At 41.5% G+C, this 13,301-nt stretch overlaps 1 protein-coding gene across 9 annotated transcripts in view; it reads right to left on the reverse strand.

Moving 5' to 3' along the window:
- LOC125451012 (paralemmin-2-like) overlaps positions 1 to 13,301 on the reverse strand; it is a 438,977-nt gene that overhangs the window by 75,426 nt on the left and 350,250 nt on the right. The window contains exon 1 of one of the 9 annotated variants that reach the window (XM_048527626.2): positions 5,214 to 5,397. The exons of the other annotated variants lie outside the window; for them this stretch is intronic. Within the exon in view, the coding sequence (XP_048383583.2) occupies positions 5,214 to 5,339 (126 nt within the window). The 5' untranslated portion in view covers positions 5,340 to 5,397. Of the gene's footprint in view, positions 1 to 5,213; positions 5,398 to 13,301 lie in introns of those variants that run through there. 9 annotated transcript variants of the gene reach the window in all.

A 13,301-nucleotide genomic window follows, 5' to 3' on the forward strand; every position in this document is an offset into this window, starting at 1 on the left:
CCAAACAAATCATATGACCCAATTTCTGCATGTTCCACACAAGCCTCTTCTCACCCTACTTTATCAAACGCCATCAGCATACCCTGCTCTGAATTCCACATTATCCATACTGGCACAGATCAGCTAGGTCAAATAGCGTATTGCTATATTGTGATAACAAAGTGTGAAGCTGGATGAACACAGCAGGCCAAGCAGCATCTCAGGAGCACAAAAGCTGATGTTTCGGGCCTAGACCCTTCATTTCTAGGCCCGAAACGTCAGCTTTTGTGCTCCTGAGATGCTGCTTGGCCTGCTGTGTTCATCCAGCTTCACATTTGTTATCTTGGATTCTCCGGTATCTGCAGTTCCCATTACCTCTGTTGCTATACTGTGTTCACTTTGAAAACAAAGACAAAAAGGCAGATTACTACCTGAATGGCTGTAAATTGGGAGCGAGGAGGGTGCAGTAGGATCTGGGTGTCCTTGTGTACCAGTTGCTGAAGGTAAGCATGCAGGTGCAACAGGCGGTAAAGAAGGCAAATGGTATGTTGGCCTTCATTGCGAGACGTTTCCAGTACAGGAGCAGGGATGTGTTGTTGTGTTATACAGGGCCTTGGTGAGACCACACCTAGAATATTGTGTGTACTTTTAATCCCCTTTTCTGAGGAGGGATGCTCTCGTTCTTATGGGAGTGCAGCGGAGGTATACCAGGCTGATTCTGCGGATAGCGGAACTGATGTATGAGGAGAGATCTACTAAGTTAGGATGGTTTTCGCTGGAGTTCAAACGAATGAGGGGGGAATCTCCTAGACACCTATAAAATTCTAACAAGGTCAGACAGGATAGATGCAGGGAGGTGTTCCCAATGGTGGGTGTGTCCAGAACCACAGATCACAGTCTGAGGATTTGGGGCAGACCATTTAGGATGGAGATGAGGAGACATTTCCTCACCCAAAGAGTGGTGAGCCTGTGGAATTCATTACAACAGGAAGTAGTTGATGCCAATCTTTTGAATGTATTCGAGACGTGGCTAGATATTGCGCTTGGGTTGAATGGGATCAAAGGTTATGGGGAGAAAGCAGGATTAAGCTATTGAGTTGGTTGATCAGCCATGATTGTTATGAATGGTGGTGCAGGCTTGAAGGACCGAATGGCCTCCTCCTGCTCCTATCTTTTATGTTTCTATGTTTCCTTGAACATTCTCTGTAGCCTGAGGTAAAAAGAAACTGTATGTATATTAGCAAAAATGAAATTCACAGGGCTGCAGGGAAATACCAGGGAGAGTGGCACCAAATGGATAGCTCAATCACAGCACGGACACTCTGGGACAAAAAAGCCTTTCTCCTGCTGTATGAATTATGATGTAATGAAACTGCCCCTTTGGTCAATGACACTTGATAGCATTAATTTCTGCAGCGTTTTAACTTTAGGGTCATGCTAATGTGTTTAGGCGAAAATCTGGAGGAAACTTCAGGTTGGCAAAACCAGTCCAGAACAGGCCTCAGCTGTCATTGGCTTGAAGACATGGCAGAGTCTCTCAAAAGGGGTCTGGATAATCTCCTGAAGTTGAAACATTTACAGGGTTATGATAAAAGTAGGGGTGAGGAACAGGGCTAGTTGAATCACTCTTGCTGAGAGCTGCCACAACCATAAATGGCCCAAATAGACTTGGCTATGGAGACACCAGGCTAGTTTGGCTCTCAATGAGCATTTCCTGGAACGAACCAAACGTGACCGCCATCCTACAAGAATAATTGGAAATGTCACAAGGAGCAATTCTAACTTCACATCTCAAGCCATGCTCTGGGGGCTGATTAAAGGATTCTGGTTATTGTGAAACAATTTTTTTGTAATTCAACAGAGAACTGTTCTTTAAAAGGTAGAGATATCTGGCATGGAAAGGATTAAAGACAAGTATGCAAAAATACTGATTTATTTCTGAATGAAGATAAAGAACAAGTGCAACACCACAAGTTTTAATGTTGGCTTTATCACAAAGGGGCTATTTGGGAAACTTATTGCAGCTTTTTTGGGCAATATGTTGTAAAGTTTCGTAAGTACCATTGTACAGAGTTCCTTCTCTGGTGACAGTGAGAATGATTGCACCTGAGCCCTTATGGGAACTGAGTATTTCTGTGTTTCTTACAGATGTCCTGTAAGGTAGGGTGAGGTGGGGTGAGGTGGGCCATTTCCTTGGTTCAGCTTCAAAGCTATTGTGAGAATGTTACTGTATTATACTTCCTTGTCTAGCATCTTTCTGTACTTTCTGTGACTGAACTATACTAAACCATTCTCTCTCCAAGGACTCTTTTGTGCAACAACATGCATTGTTTTAGAACCATTTAACATCGTTAAAAACATCCCAAAACACTTCCGAGCAGCACAATTTAAAAGAAAATGTGTTGCTAAGCCAGACAAGGAGCTGTCAGGATCAAATTTTTGGACAAAGTGGAAGGTTTCAAGCAGAATCTTAGAGAGAGGTTGTGGGACAGGGAAGGGAAGGAATTCCAAAGCTTACGGCCTTGATAATCAAAAACACTGCTTTCTAAAACAAACTGCATCTTATCTTTTCTTCCTTTTTTAACCACGCCCCATTCAAACATTTTGACAGCAGAGCCTGACAAAAGAGAGAGTACACATGCCCACATTATACAAGCTGTACCACAATATTGTAAGACAGCAACCACTTCCTCACCTATTATATGTTTTGTTACTTTAGGACATATATATCCTGAATAGTGGTTATGAATCAGAGAAAGAAAACCTCAAAGCAAGGTTTTGTGACAAGCAGGAATAATGAGGATATGCTGTTATTGCAATCATTTGCATTCACAGTGCCAAAAGTAAATCCTCATTCACCACATGACAAGTTGGTGTTGGCAGGAGTGAGAACCTTTACACCAAATGACCAGTCAACTGGTAAACTAACTTAGCACCCAAGGTCAGTCAGTTGGTAATTTAGGGTCAAGTTTACTGCTATTTCTCTTTCAAGAATTAAAGAGGTTTTGCAGGGAGAGAATAGCCTAGTGGTATTATCACTGGACTGTTAATCCAGAGACCTAGATAATGTTCTGGGGACCCAGGTTTGAATCCCGCCATGGCAGATGGTGGAATTTGAATTCAATAAATATCTGGAATGAAGAGTCTAATTAAGACAACGAACCCATTATTGATTTTTGGAAAATCCCTTCACAAATGTCCTTTAGGGAAGGGAACTGCCATCCTCACCTGGTCTGGTCTACATGTGACTCCAGGCCCACAACAAAGTGGTTGACTCATAACTGCCCTCTGGGCAATTAGGGGTGGGCAACAAATGCTGCCTAGCCAGTGTCAACTCATCCCGTGGATGAATAAAGAATATGAAAAAAAGCTTCTCTATGAAAGGATTTCTATTTGTTTTTTTTATCTTATTTACCTACTTGACTTTCAGTTTCCCTTCTCATGTGCGATCAGATAACTACTGAAACTTGTTTTTATAAACATGTCCTAACTGAGGATTATCAGTTCAGTCATGATCTCATTGAATGGCAGAACAAGCTTGATGGGTTGAATGGTTTACTTCCTCTCCTGCATCTTACTGTCTCACGTCACTTTGCTCAGCACCTGTCTCTGTCTTTGACTTATTCCACCTGGATTCCAACATAAATGCCACCCTTCAAGTTTTAAGAGTGCAGCTTTGGGTCACAACCACACGTACTCTCCTCTTGTTCTCCTCTTCTACCTGTCCATTTATTTCCCTGTCACTGCTGAACCTCTGGCTCTTGACAGAGTGGATAAAAGGGGGATGCTTCCTCTTGCAGGAGAGACTAGAGCCAGGAGACACAGTTGACAACTAAGAGGTCCCTCTTTTAAGATGAAGATGAGGAGAATTTGCTTTTTCAGATGGTCATTAGTTTGTGGAATTCTCTTCCCCTAACAACAATAAAGGCTTGGTCATTGAATTTATTCAAGGTAGAAAGGTATTGGACAGATGAGAGAGCCAAAGGCCATGTTTGGTGAGGATGGGGCAGACAGGAAGATGAAGTCAAGATCACCTCCATATCTTGAATGGCTCAGCAGGCCTGAAGGGCCAAACAGCTACTTCTGCTCCTTTAGTCTCGTTCTATGTTTCTCCAGTCTGGAAGAAAGCTTACTGACTGAGAGGTTAGGTCTGTTTCTTTCCCCACTAGTTCTGAAGTGTACTTTTCTCCCATTCTCAGTTTCGGTTTGAGTTAGTTAATTTCATGCTGGTAATAATTCATCTGAGCACAAGAACAGAGAATGTTGCCGAATAAAGCGATGTTGGGATGCAGATGCATAGTTCATTGAAAGTGGAGTCGCAGGTAGACAGGGTGGTAAAGAAAGTGTTCGGTACGCTTGCCTTCATTGGTCAGAACATTGAGTATAGAAGTTGGGATGTCATGCTGCGGCTGTACATGACATTGGTGAGGCCAGTTTTAGAACATGCATACAATTCTGGTCACTCTTCTATTAGAGTGGGTGCAGAAAAGATTTTCAAGGATGTTGCTGGGATTGGAGGGTTTGAGCTATGGGGAGAGGCTGAATTGGCTGGTGCTTTATTCCCTGGAGCATTGGAGGTTGACTTTATAGAGGTTTATAAAATCATGGGAGGCATGGATAGGATGAATAGCCAAGGTCCTTTTCCTGGGGTAGGGTCTCCAAAACCGGAAGCATATGTTTAAGGTGAGAGGGAAGGGATTTAAAAAGTACCTGAGGGGTAGCATTTTCACACAGAGGGTGGTACATGTATGGAATAAGCTGTCAGAGGAAGTGGTGGAGATGGGCACAATTACATCATTTAAAAGGCATCTGGATGGCTATTTGAATAGGAAGAGTTTGGGGAAAATGGGCCAAATGCTGGCAACTGGGACTAGGTCAAATTGGGATATTTGGTTAGCGATGTGCTGGCCTAAAAGGGTCTCTTTCCATGCTGTATGACTCTATGACTATGAATCTGCACCCCCTTTCCAAACATGCATGGTATTTGCAATGATCACAAATAGGAATTTGAACACAAGCAAGACAGTGGACAATCGATCTACTTACTAAATTCAAACACTTACTTTGAAATTATGAACTTGACAAAGGTATGAAATGTGTATTTGGAGTGTCTGTGCTGAGTTAAATGAATTGTCAGTACATTACTACGAGTTTAGATTTTAAATACAAACATGTGTTACAATGACGATGATGAATTTTTGTTTACGAGTTAATAAAGGCATTAATTCTCTTACCCTTGATCCTTGCTCCATTGCATGGCAAAGCACTTGCCATGGTGACGTATATCTAAACATCATCAGCAACAATGGCCAGGAAGAAAGCTGTGTTGAGGCTATTATTTCTAATGATTCACAAAACATTCAAGACATTCACTGATTATAGGTACTGCAAACCTCAGGGTTTATGTGTACAGCCAATTTACTTTACAGCCTATTTACTTTGGAGAATCGGAACAAAGCTGCCTGTAAGTAGCTTTCTTTCACCAGGATAAGCCTCACATCAGACTCAATTAGTCAGCGTGGTATTACATTTAACATGCAGCACTGGAACAGGCTATTCAGCCCAACATCTATGTTGGCCTTTGTACCTGCATCACTTCCTTCCCCCTTCATTGAAAAATAGCCGAGAAAGGAAAATTTGTCCTTATAGTTGACTTGAAGATTTTGCAGATGTCACATTGGGTATCACAAACAAAAGATTAAATTTTGATGTCTGCACAGATATAAAAGTGAATTTGCATAGAACAACGCCACACAAAGACCAACGGAGATAAATATCCAACTGCCACATTTTTTGAGGTGATATGAGGTAAGCGATGTTAACTCGAAAAGACTCTTGGAGAACATCTCTGAATAGTGCCAAGTGATCCAACTAGACATGGCTTTCATTTAAATGTTTTGTCTGTTAAATGGTCCTCTGGGCCTGGAATACTCTCTCAACGCTACTCTGAGAATCAGCTGAGAATATGCATTCCAGTCCTGGAGTGGGACTTGAAGCATTAAAGTCGAAGCTCTCAAATCTCAGAATTCTAGCTTTGAACTGAGCCAAGTCTTGGTCAACTAACCATATTTGGCAGTAGTTAGTAGTTAGATAAAAGTGTACTCAACAGAGAGGTCAAGGATCCCACGAACGTACTTGACAATATAGGCCATGAAATCAATAGATTTTGGCTACCAAGAGAAGGAATCTGCGGTTGAATTGTACATTCAGTTATGATCTGTCTGAATAGCAGATCGAGTGGATAAAGTGTCTACTCATGTTTATATTTTTTATGTTCTTTCTTTAAAGATTGGGTTTTGATTATATATTTTATCTTACTATGGGTGGCACAAGGTTTGGCTTTCTGTTTGCACTGTGTTTTAGCAACTTTTGTCTGTGCACACCCCGAGCAAACTGCTTCCAATTCAAGATTGGAAGGAGAACATGGTAGATTCAACAATCTTAAGAGGGGCCTTTGGGTTTGTTAGACTCAAAAATGACCCAAGAATCTGAATAGCTTTTAATAAATAGTTACAGAGATGGTAGGAACTGCCGATGCTGGAGAATCTGAGATAACACAGTGTGAAGCTGGATGAACACAGCAGGCCAAGCAGCATCAGAGGAAGAAGGGTCTCGACCTGAAACGTCAAACTTTCCTGCACCTCTGATGCTGCTTGGCCTGCTGTGTTCATCCCGCTTCACACCATGTTATCTCAACTTTTAATAAATTTTTATTAAGTCAAACTGCTCCTTCTTCTACAACATTCTCCAATTTGGTGCACTTTAAAAATAGAAGCAAGATAGCCTTGCTTCTATATTGCTTTTCTCATTTCCTGGCAATGATCCAAAACCTTTGCCAACCAATGAGGTGACTTAGTTGAAGCGTGGTCCCTGTTGTTGAATAGGAAACACAGCAGAGGATTTATGCACAGCAAGTTCCCACAACAGCATTGTAATTATCAATCAGATAATCCGGGAAGACGTTGACTGAGGGAGCAATAATAGCTCACAACATTTCAGAGAACTCCACCACTCATATTCAAAATAGCTTCATGTCCACCTGAGACCAAGGTGCAGTTTTGGTAAATGCCTCATCTGAAAGTGTAGCACTTCCTGAAGACTGCACTTGGAAAGCCAGCCAGGTATTTTTGTGCTCAAGTTTCTGAAACAGGTCTTGAAGCTACAACCTTTTGACCTGAGTGATAAGAATGTTCCCCATAGAACCAAAAGGGATCTGGAAATGACGGTGACCAATCCTTGCCAACACACTCAATGTTAGAACATGGAAGTTATGAGCTTCTAAAACTCTGGCGCTCCTATTACGTCTGACTGGGGGTTCGCTTTTGTGTAGTTAGAACTTTCTAAACCAAGTGAATTCTTGCAATGCTTCCCATTTCCCAGACATACTCCACAGAAGCAACTGGTGATAGGAATTCTCCAGGCAGGAGATGCCTTTTGCTCTTTGCAGCAGATTTTAAATAAAGTAGCAAAACGATTTGCATTAGGTCATTTCCCCTGAGCCCACAGCTGGCGAAACCAGCGCTTGGGAACTTCTGCAGTAAACCGCAAAACAAAATTCTTCCACATCATTTCTATTTTGGAAACTGTGCTGTTAACTGGTTCCGGAAAGCAGATCAAAAGTGTGCCCTTGCATCTGTAGTGTAAATGGTTTCAACTCACTGCTTTACCATATATTTTGCACGTGTTGATTAATCATCTGTAAAATACCTGGAATGAACAGATTGCCTTATGAGGAAACGCTAGACAGTTTGGTCTTGTATCCTCCAGAAGAGTCGAGAGGTGACTTCATTGAAACATAAGATCCCGAGGGAACTTGACCAGGTGGATGTTGAATAGATAATAAAATGTGAGGCTGGATGAACACAGCAGGCCAAGCAGCATCTCAGGAGCTCCTGAGATGCTGCTTGGCCTGCTGTGTTCATCCAGCCTCACATTTTATTATCTTGGATTCTCCAGCATCTGCAGTTCCCATTATCTCGGATGTTGAATAGATGTTTCATTTTGCTGGAGAATCAAGAACTGGGAGTCATAATTCAGAAATAAGTGATTTTCCACCTTTGTCTTAAATGGGGAAACTTTTTTTTCTCTCAGAGCACTGAGAGTCCGTGGAGTTGCTTCCTCAGAATCTTTAATTATTTTTAAAGCAGAGGTAGATAGCTTCTTGATTGCAAAGGGGATGAAAGTTTGTGGGGGCGATGCAGGAGTTTAGAGTTGAGGTTAAAATCAGATCAGCTATGGTCTTGTTGACTAGCAGAGCAGGCGTAACGGGCCGAGCGGCCTATTCTTATTCCTTGTTTGTATCTATGGTTACTTATAGAAGTAATCAAGCTATTCCGCGTATAAATCTGCAGCTTGAGACTGGCAATACTTCAGCACATTATTTCCATCACACTCACATTTGTCACAGACATTATCACTCATTAATTTGTTTTTTTTTTAGAAAGGACAGTGGTTCCAAATTTTGTCTCGCTCAAGCATCACTTTCACAAATGGTCCAACAAATAGATCAGCAAGGCATATCTGCATGACAAACTTGGTAGCTCTGTGAAATCACAGGAACAGAGAGGTACATATGAGGCAGCCGCCTTAAAGAGATAAAACAAGCTTTGCATTTTCATAGCACCTTCCCTGATCTCAGGACGTCTCAAAGTGAATAACAACTCATCAGTCCTGATTTACAGGCAGTGCCCAGGTTGCAAACAGCTTCGTTTTGGGGTTCTGTTCATAAGTTGATTTGTACAAAGTCGGAATACAACGCAGGGCAATGCACAGCAGCTGTTCCTAAATACAGGAAATGCTCATATTATTGGGTCTTTAAAATTTCACCCTTGTGTGGAATCACATTCCTAAGTAAAAATGTTCTGAGGAAGGGTCACCGGACCCGAAACGTTAACTCTGTTTTCTCCTCCATTCAGGCTGCGAGACCTGCTGAGCTTTTCCAGCAACTTTGTTTTTGTTCCTGATTTACAGCACCCGCAGTTCTTTTGGTTTTTAAAAAAATGTTAAGTTGGATGTTCATAAACTGGAAACCTTTTTGTATAGTCATTGTTGTCATGTAGCCTGGTGCAATGCTTCCTCTAGCGGCCACCTACAGAATAACACTGACAATGCACAGGGCAAAGAAAGGACACGATTCCATGAATTTAAATGAGAGGGGAGGATTTTATCTCTGGTCTTTGCTTTCTTTTGGTTTCCTACAGTTTTCTTCTTGGTATGTTTTTCTTGCTTCCATTTTCTGACTCATTGAGTTCTAGGATGTTATCATCGCCTGTATTTATTCTGTCCCTTCCTCAAGAGCTGGACTTTTTCATCTGGATCTGAACAATTGAAAATGTTCGAACAAATCCCCTCCAAAGTGATCATCATTCCAAAGCTGAAGTCTCAAGGCACAACTAACGGCCCAACTGGCCGAGGCAGCAGAAATTCGGAATATTTGTGTTTTGAGCAACAACTGTCCAATGTAATGTTCATCTTTATCCTTATTTCTTTATTTTCATAAAATATACTATGAAGAACTGTAATGTCTTAGCTTTTATCTTTATTTCTTTATTTTTGTACCTAATTTTTTTAGTCGCTGAGATTTGAATCTATGTACTTTGTACCTAAAATGGCACTGTGTGTCATCATTGTACATTTTTCACTGTACTCCTGTACTTTTGTATTTGACTGCATGTGACACTAAAACCTAATTGTAATTCAATGTTCTCTTTCATTTCATTATTGACAAAGTATACCAGTCAACCAAGTCACAAAATAACTGTGGAGAAAAGGAGTAGAAGTAATTACTTACAATCAGAACACTGAGTTACATCAAAAGTTTGGACTCTCTATTTTGAAAAGAGACCTCACAGAGATAGGTACCATGATAAAAGGGTATGGGAAAGTCAAATTTGCAAGACCTCTTCAACAAAAATGGTGACACTAAGTCAAGTGGATAGAGTTTCAAACTGGAACAAGGCAACCATTGGACAGACATTCAGGCGTGCCTCTTCAAATGTGACTGAGGTCTAAAGTAGTCTTCTGCACCCTGTTGAGGCACACACCCCTAGAATCTATTCAGGAACACATGGATGCTGCCATGGTAGTGAGGATAGGGGCAGGGGAGTATTGAGGGTGCAGTTCTACAAACATATTGACCCAAGTTCCATAGTGATAGCAATATCCGTTTCCTAAAAGTTTTTATTCATTTATGCTTAGAATGTACCTTTATTAATCCTCAGAGATGCTATGAAAGTCAAACTGAGCCCCTGAATTCAAAGAATCATTGAAAGCATAGGAGGATGCTGCTTAGTCAATCAAATCCATTCTGATACTCTGTAGGCAAACAACAGCAATACAGTTATTCTCATTCTGATTCAGTGGTCACCCCCATTGCCCAGCACTTGAGTGCAGTAAGACTCTAGCTATTAACAGTGTTCCTACAATGGAAGAAATTTCAGGATGTTGACCTCGCAGACAATGAAGCAATGGTATTGCATTTATCAGTAAGGGTTACATGCAACAATAGCAGAAGAAAGCCAGAAAGGCTTAGCAGGTCAAATAACATCAACAGAAAAAAACAAATGAGATAAAATGGTTAACATTTTAGGCACAAAGGGATAACGAGGTGTAGAGTTGGATGAATACAGCAGGCCAAGCAGCATCAGAGGAGCAGGAAAGCTAATATTTCGGGCCTAGACGCTTCTTTGGGCCTTTCTTCAAAATAGATAAAACTATTAGATATTTCCCTGTCTGCTGGGTTCTGCTAGTCACAGAAAAGAGAACTCATTAAAAGATGGACGTAAGAAAGGCAATAGATTGGTACAGTTTAACAAAAAGACGAGTAAAATGTTTCAGCGCAGAAACAGGCCATTTGGCCCAATGTTTATGTTCCAGCTGGGCCTCCTCCTACCCTATTTCATCCAATCCTGTCAATGGGTGAGCATAAAAATGAAAGTTGACACTGTAGCAAAGCACTGAAGAAATGCTGCATTGTTGGAGGTGCCAACTTTTGGATGAAAAGTCAAACAAACAATCTGTTTGCTTGGCTGCATGTAAAAAAACTTTCATGACTCTATTTTGAAGAGTAGTAGGTGAATAGAAGATTGGGGAAATTATCTGTGCTATTCTTAATATTTGTCCTTCAATCAACAACACAAATAAAAGGTTAACACATCATTATCCCATTGTTGTTTGTGGGATAGCAAGGTGTAGAGCTGGATGAACACAGCAGGCTAAGCAGCATCAGAGGAGCAGGAAGGCTGATGTTTTGGGCCTCGACCCGTCTTCAGAAATTGTTTGTGGGAGTCATCTTTGCACAATTTGAATGTCTTGGTTCCTACAGTACAACAGCAACTATACTTCAAAAAGTACATCTTTAACTCCAAAGCTTTCTGGGAGGTCCACCAGTCATAAAAAGTGGTATACAAATGCAAGTCTTCCTGTTCTTTACTGTGCCTTTCTAAACTTTTCTTGCTCAAGTGTATAATTGACTTCCCTTCAATAGTCACATGTTATTCAGCTCAATTGGATTATACACTTGACTCCTGAATTTCTCATAGAATTTATTAGTAATGATTTTATGTTAATGGCCATTTGTTTTGGACTTCTTGACAAGTCTAAACTTCTTGCCTATATTGATCCTATCGAATCCATCCTGAATTAGCATACTGAACCTTTTCAGCCAAATCCTTACTGGACATTTGTTGAACAACTGATGCAAATTAGCAAATACTGTTCAGAAATGATCTTTTCCTGCATGACTGCAGAATATAGCACAGCTGAGAACATAGAGAAGGACCAAGTCAGAATGGAGAAGAAAACAAATTTGGATGTGCTGCTTCGCTTTTCGAAATAAAAAGTTAAAGAAATCATGATGCAGTTTGCAGAATGTCTGGAAAGCAAGCTTGCATGTTATTGCTTGCGGCATTGCACCATCTGTGCACAATGTGTTCAATGAAATCGAGGACTGTTGCAAGGCATGAACTATATGCCTGACTTAACTGCACAGTGTTGGTGATACAGTTCTGAAAGCCAGCCTGGCACATTACCCAGTTCAATTCCTTTCCCCACTCACCACCCCCACTGATCTTCCATCTCTCTTTACAACTACTCTTCACATGAAACTTAACGGTGCATACTCAAAGATTATTCTATGATAGTCATTGCCAGAGCTGAGCTGACGTTTTCTTCACTTCACACAAGGGTGCTTGTCACTGAATGATACATGAGGATAACAGACATGGTCCAACTTACATAACGCCAGAGATAATGGGAACTGCAGATGCTGGAGAATTTCAAGATAATAAAATGTGAGGCTGGATGAACACAGCAGGCCAAGCAGCATCTCAGGAGCACAAAAGCTGACGTTTCAGGCCTAGACCCTTCATCAGAGAGGGGGATGGGGAGAGGGAGCTGGAATAAATAGGGAGAGAGGGGGAGGCGGACCGAAGATGGAGAGTAAAGAAGATAGGTGGAGAGAGTATAGGTGGGGAGGTAGGGAGGGGATAGGTCAGAGGAGCAAAATTGAACAAAATTCAATTTTTTAAAGAAGTCTGGAATGAAGAATCTATTGACAATCGTGAAACCATTGCCGATTGTCGGAAAAACCCATCTGGTTCACTAATGTCCTTCAGGGTAGGGAATCTGCCGTCCTCACCTGGGGTGGCCTACATGTGACTCCAGACCTACAGCAATGTGGATGACTCTCAACTGCCCTCTGAAATGGCCTAGCAAGCTACTTGGCTCAAGGACAACTAGGGACAAGCAATAAATGCTGGCCAGCCAGTGACGTGCGTGTCCCAGATGTGAATACAAAAAAAATCTGGATTCTAAGCTCAAGTTCCTATAGGGACATGATCTCTTAAGTCTCTGACTCAGAGATGAGAGTGAATCACAGCTGACTGCATGTGGATGTAAGGTCTGTGGATGTGGATGTAGACTGTGGCCTTGCCTTTATGAAATGTTTGAAAGCACTGAAGCACCAATTAGGTTTTAGAATCTCACTTACATCCTTTCCTGTTAGTTTAGCAGGGCTCTGGTTAACTGTCATGGTTCCAATACTGGACCAGTCATGACGGGCAAGATAGTCACAACTTAGAGATCAATTATGCAACCTCCCTGCTGCGCAAAACTTCATAATTTCCGAACACTGCATGCAGCTTAATTAATGGGGCAATAACCCTGTAACAAGTCGCAAAATCGAAACCAGCCTAGGGCAGGGAGGTGAGATGTTCCAAGTCATCAGAACTGACTGGTGACTGTGTGGTACAGCAAATCATTTTTGGCTCATTGAGTCCGAACCTTCGTTTCAAGAAGTAACCTCGTTTTGTTTCTTTCCGTGG

Source organism: Stegostoma tigrinum, chromosome 3 (genome assembly GCF_030684315.1).
Source record: "Stegostoma tigrinum isolate sSteTig4 chromosome 3, sSteTig4.hap1, whole genome shotgun sequence".
Taxonomy (NCBI): Eukaryota; Metazoa; Chordata; class Chondrichthyes; order Orectolobiformes; family Stegostomatidae; genus Stegostoma; species Stegostoma tigrinum.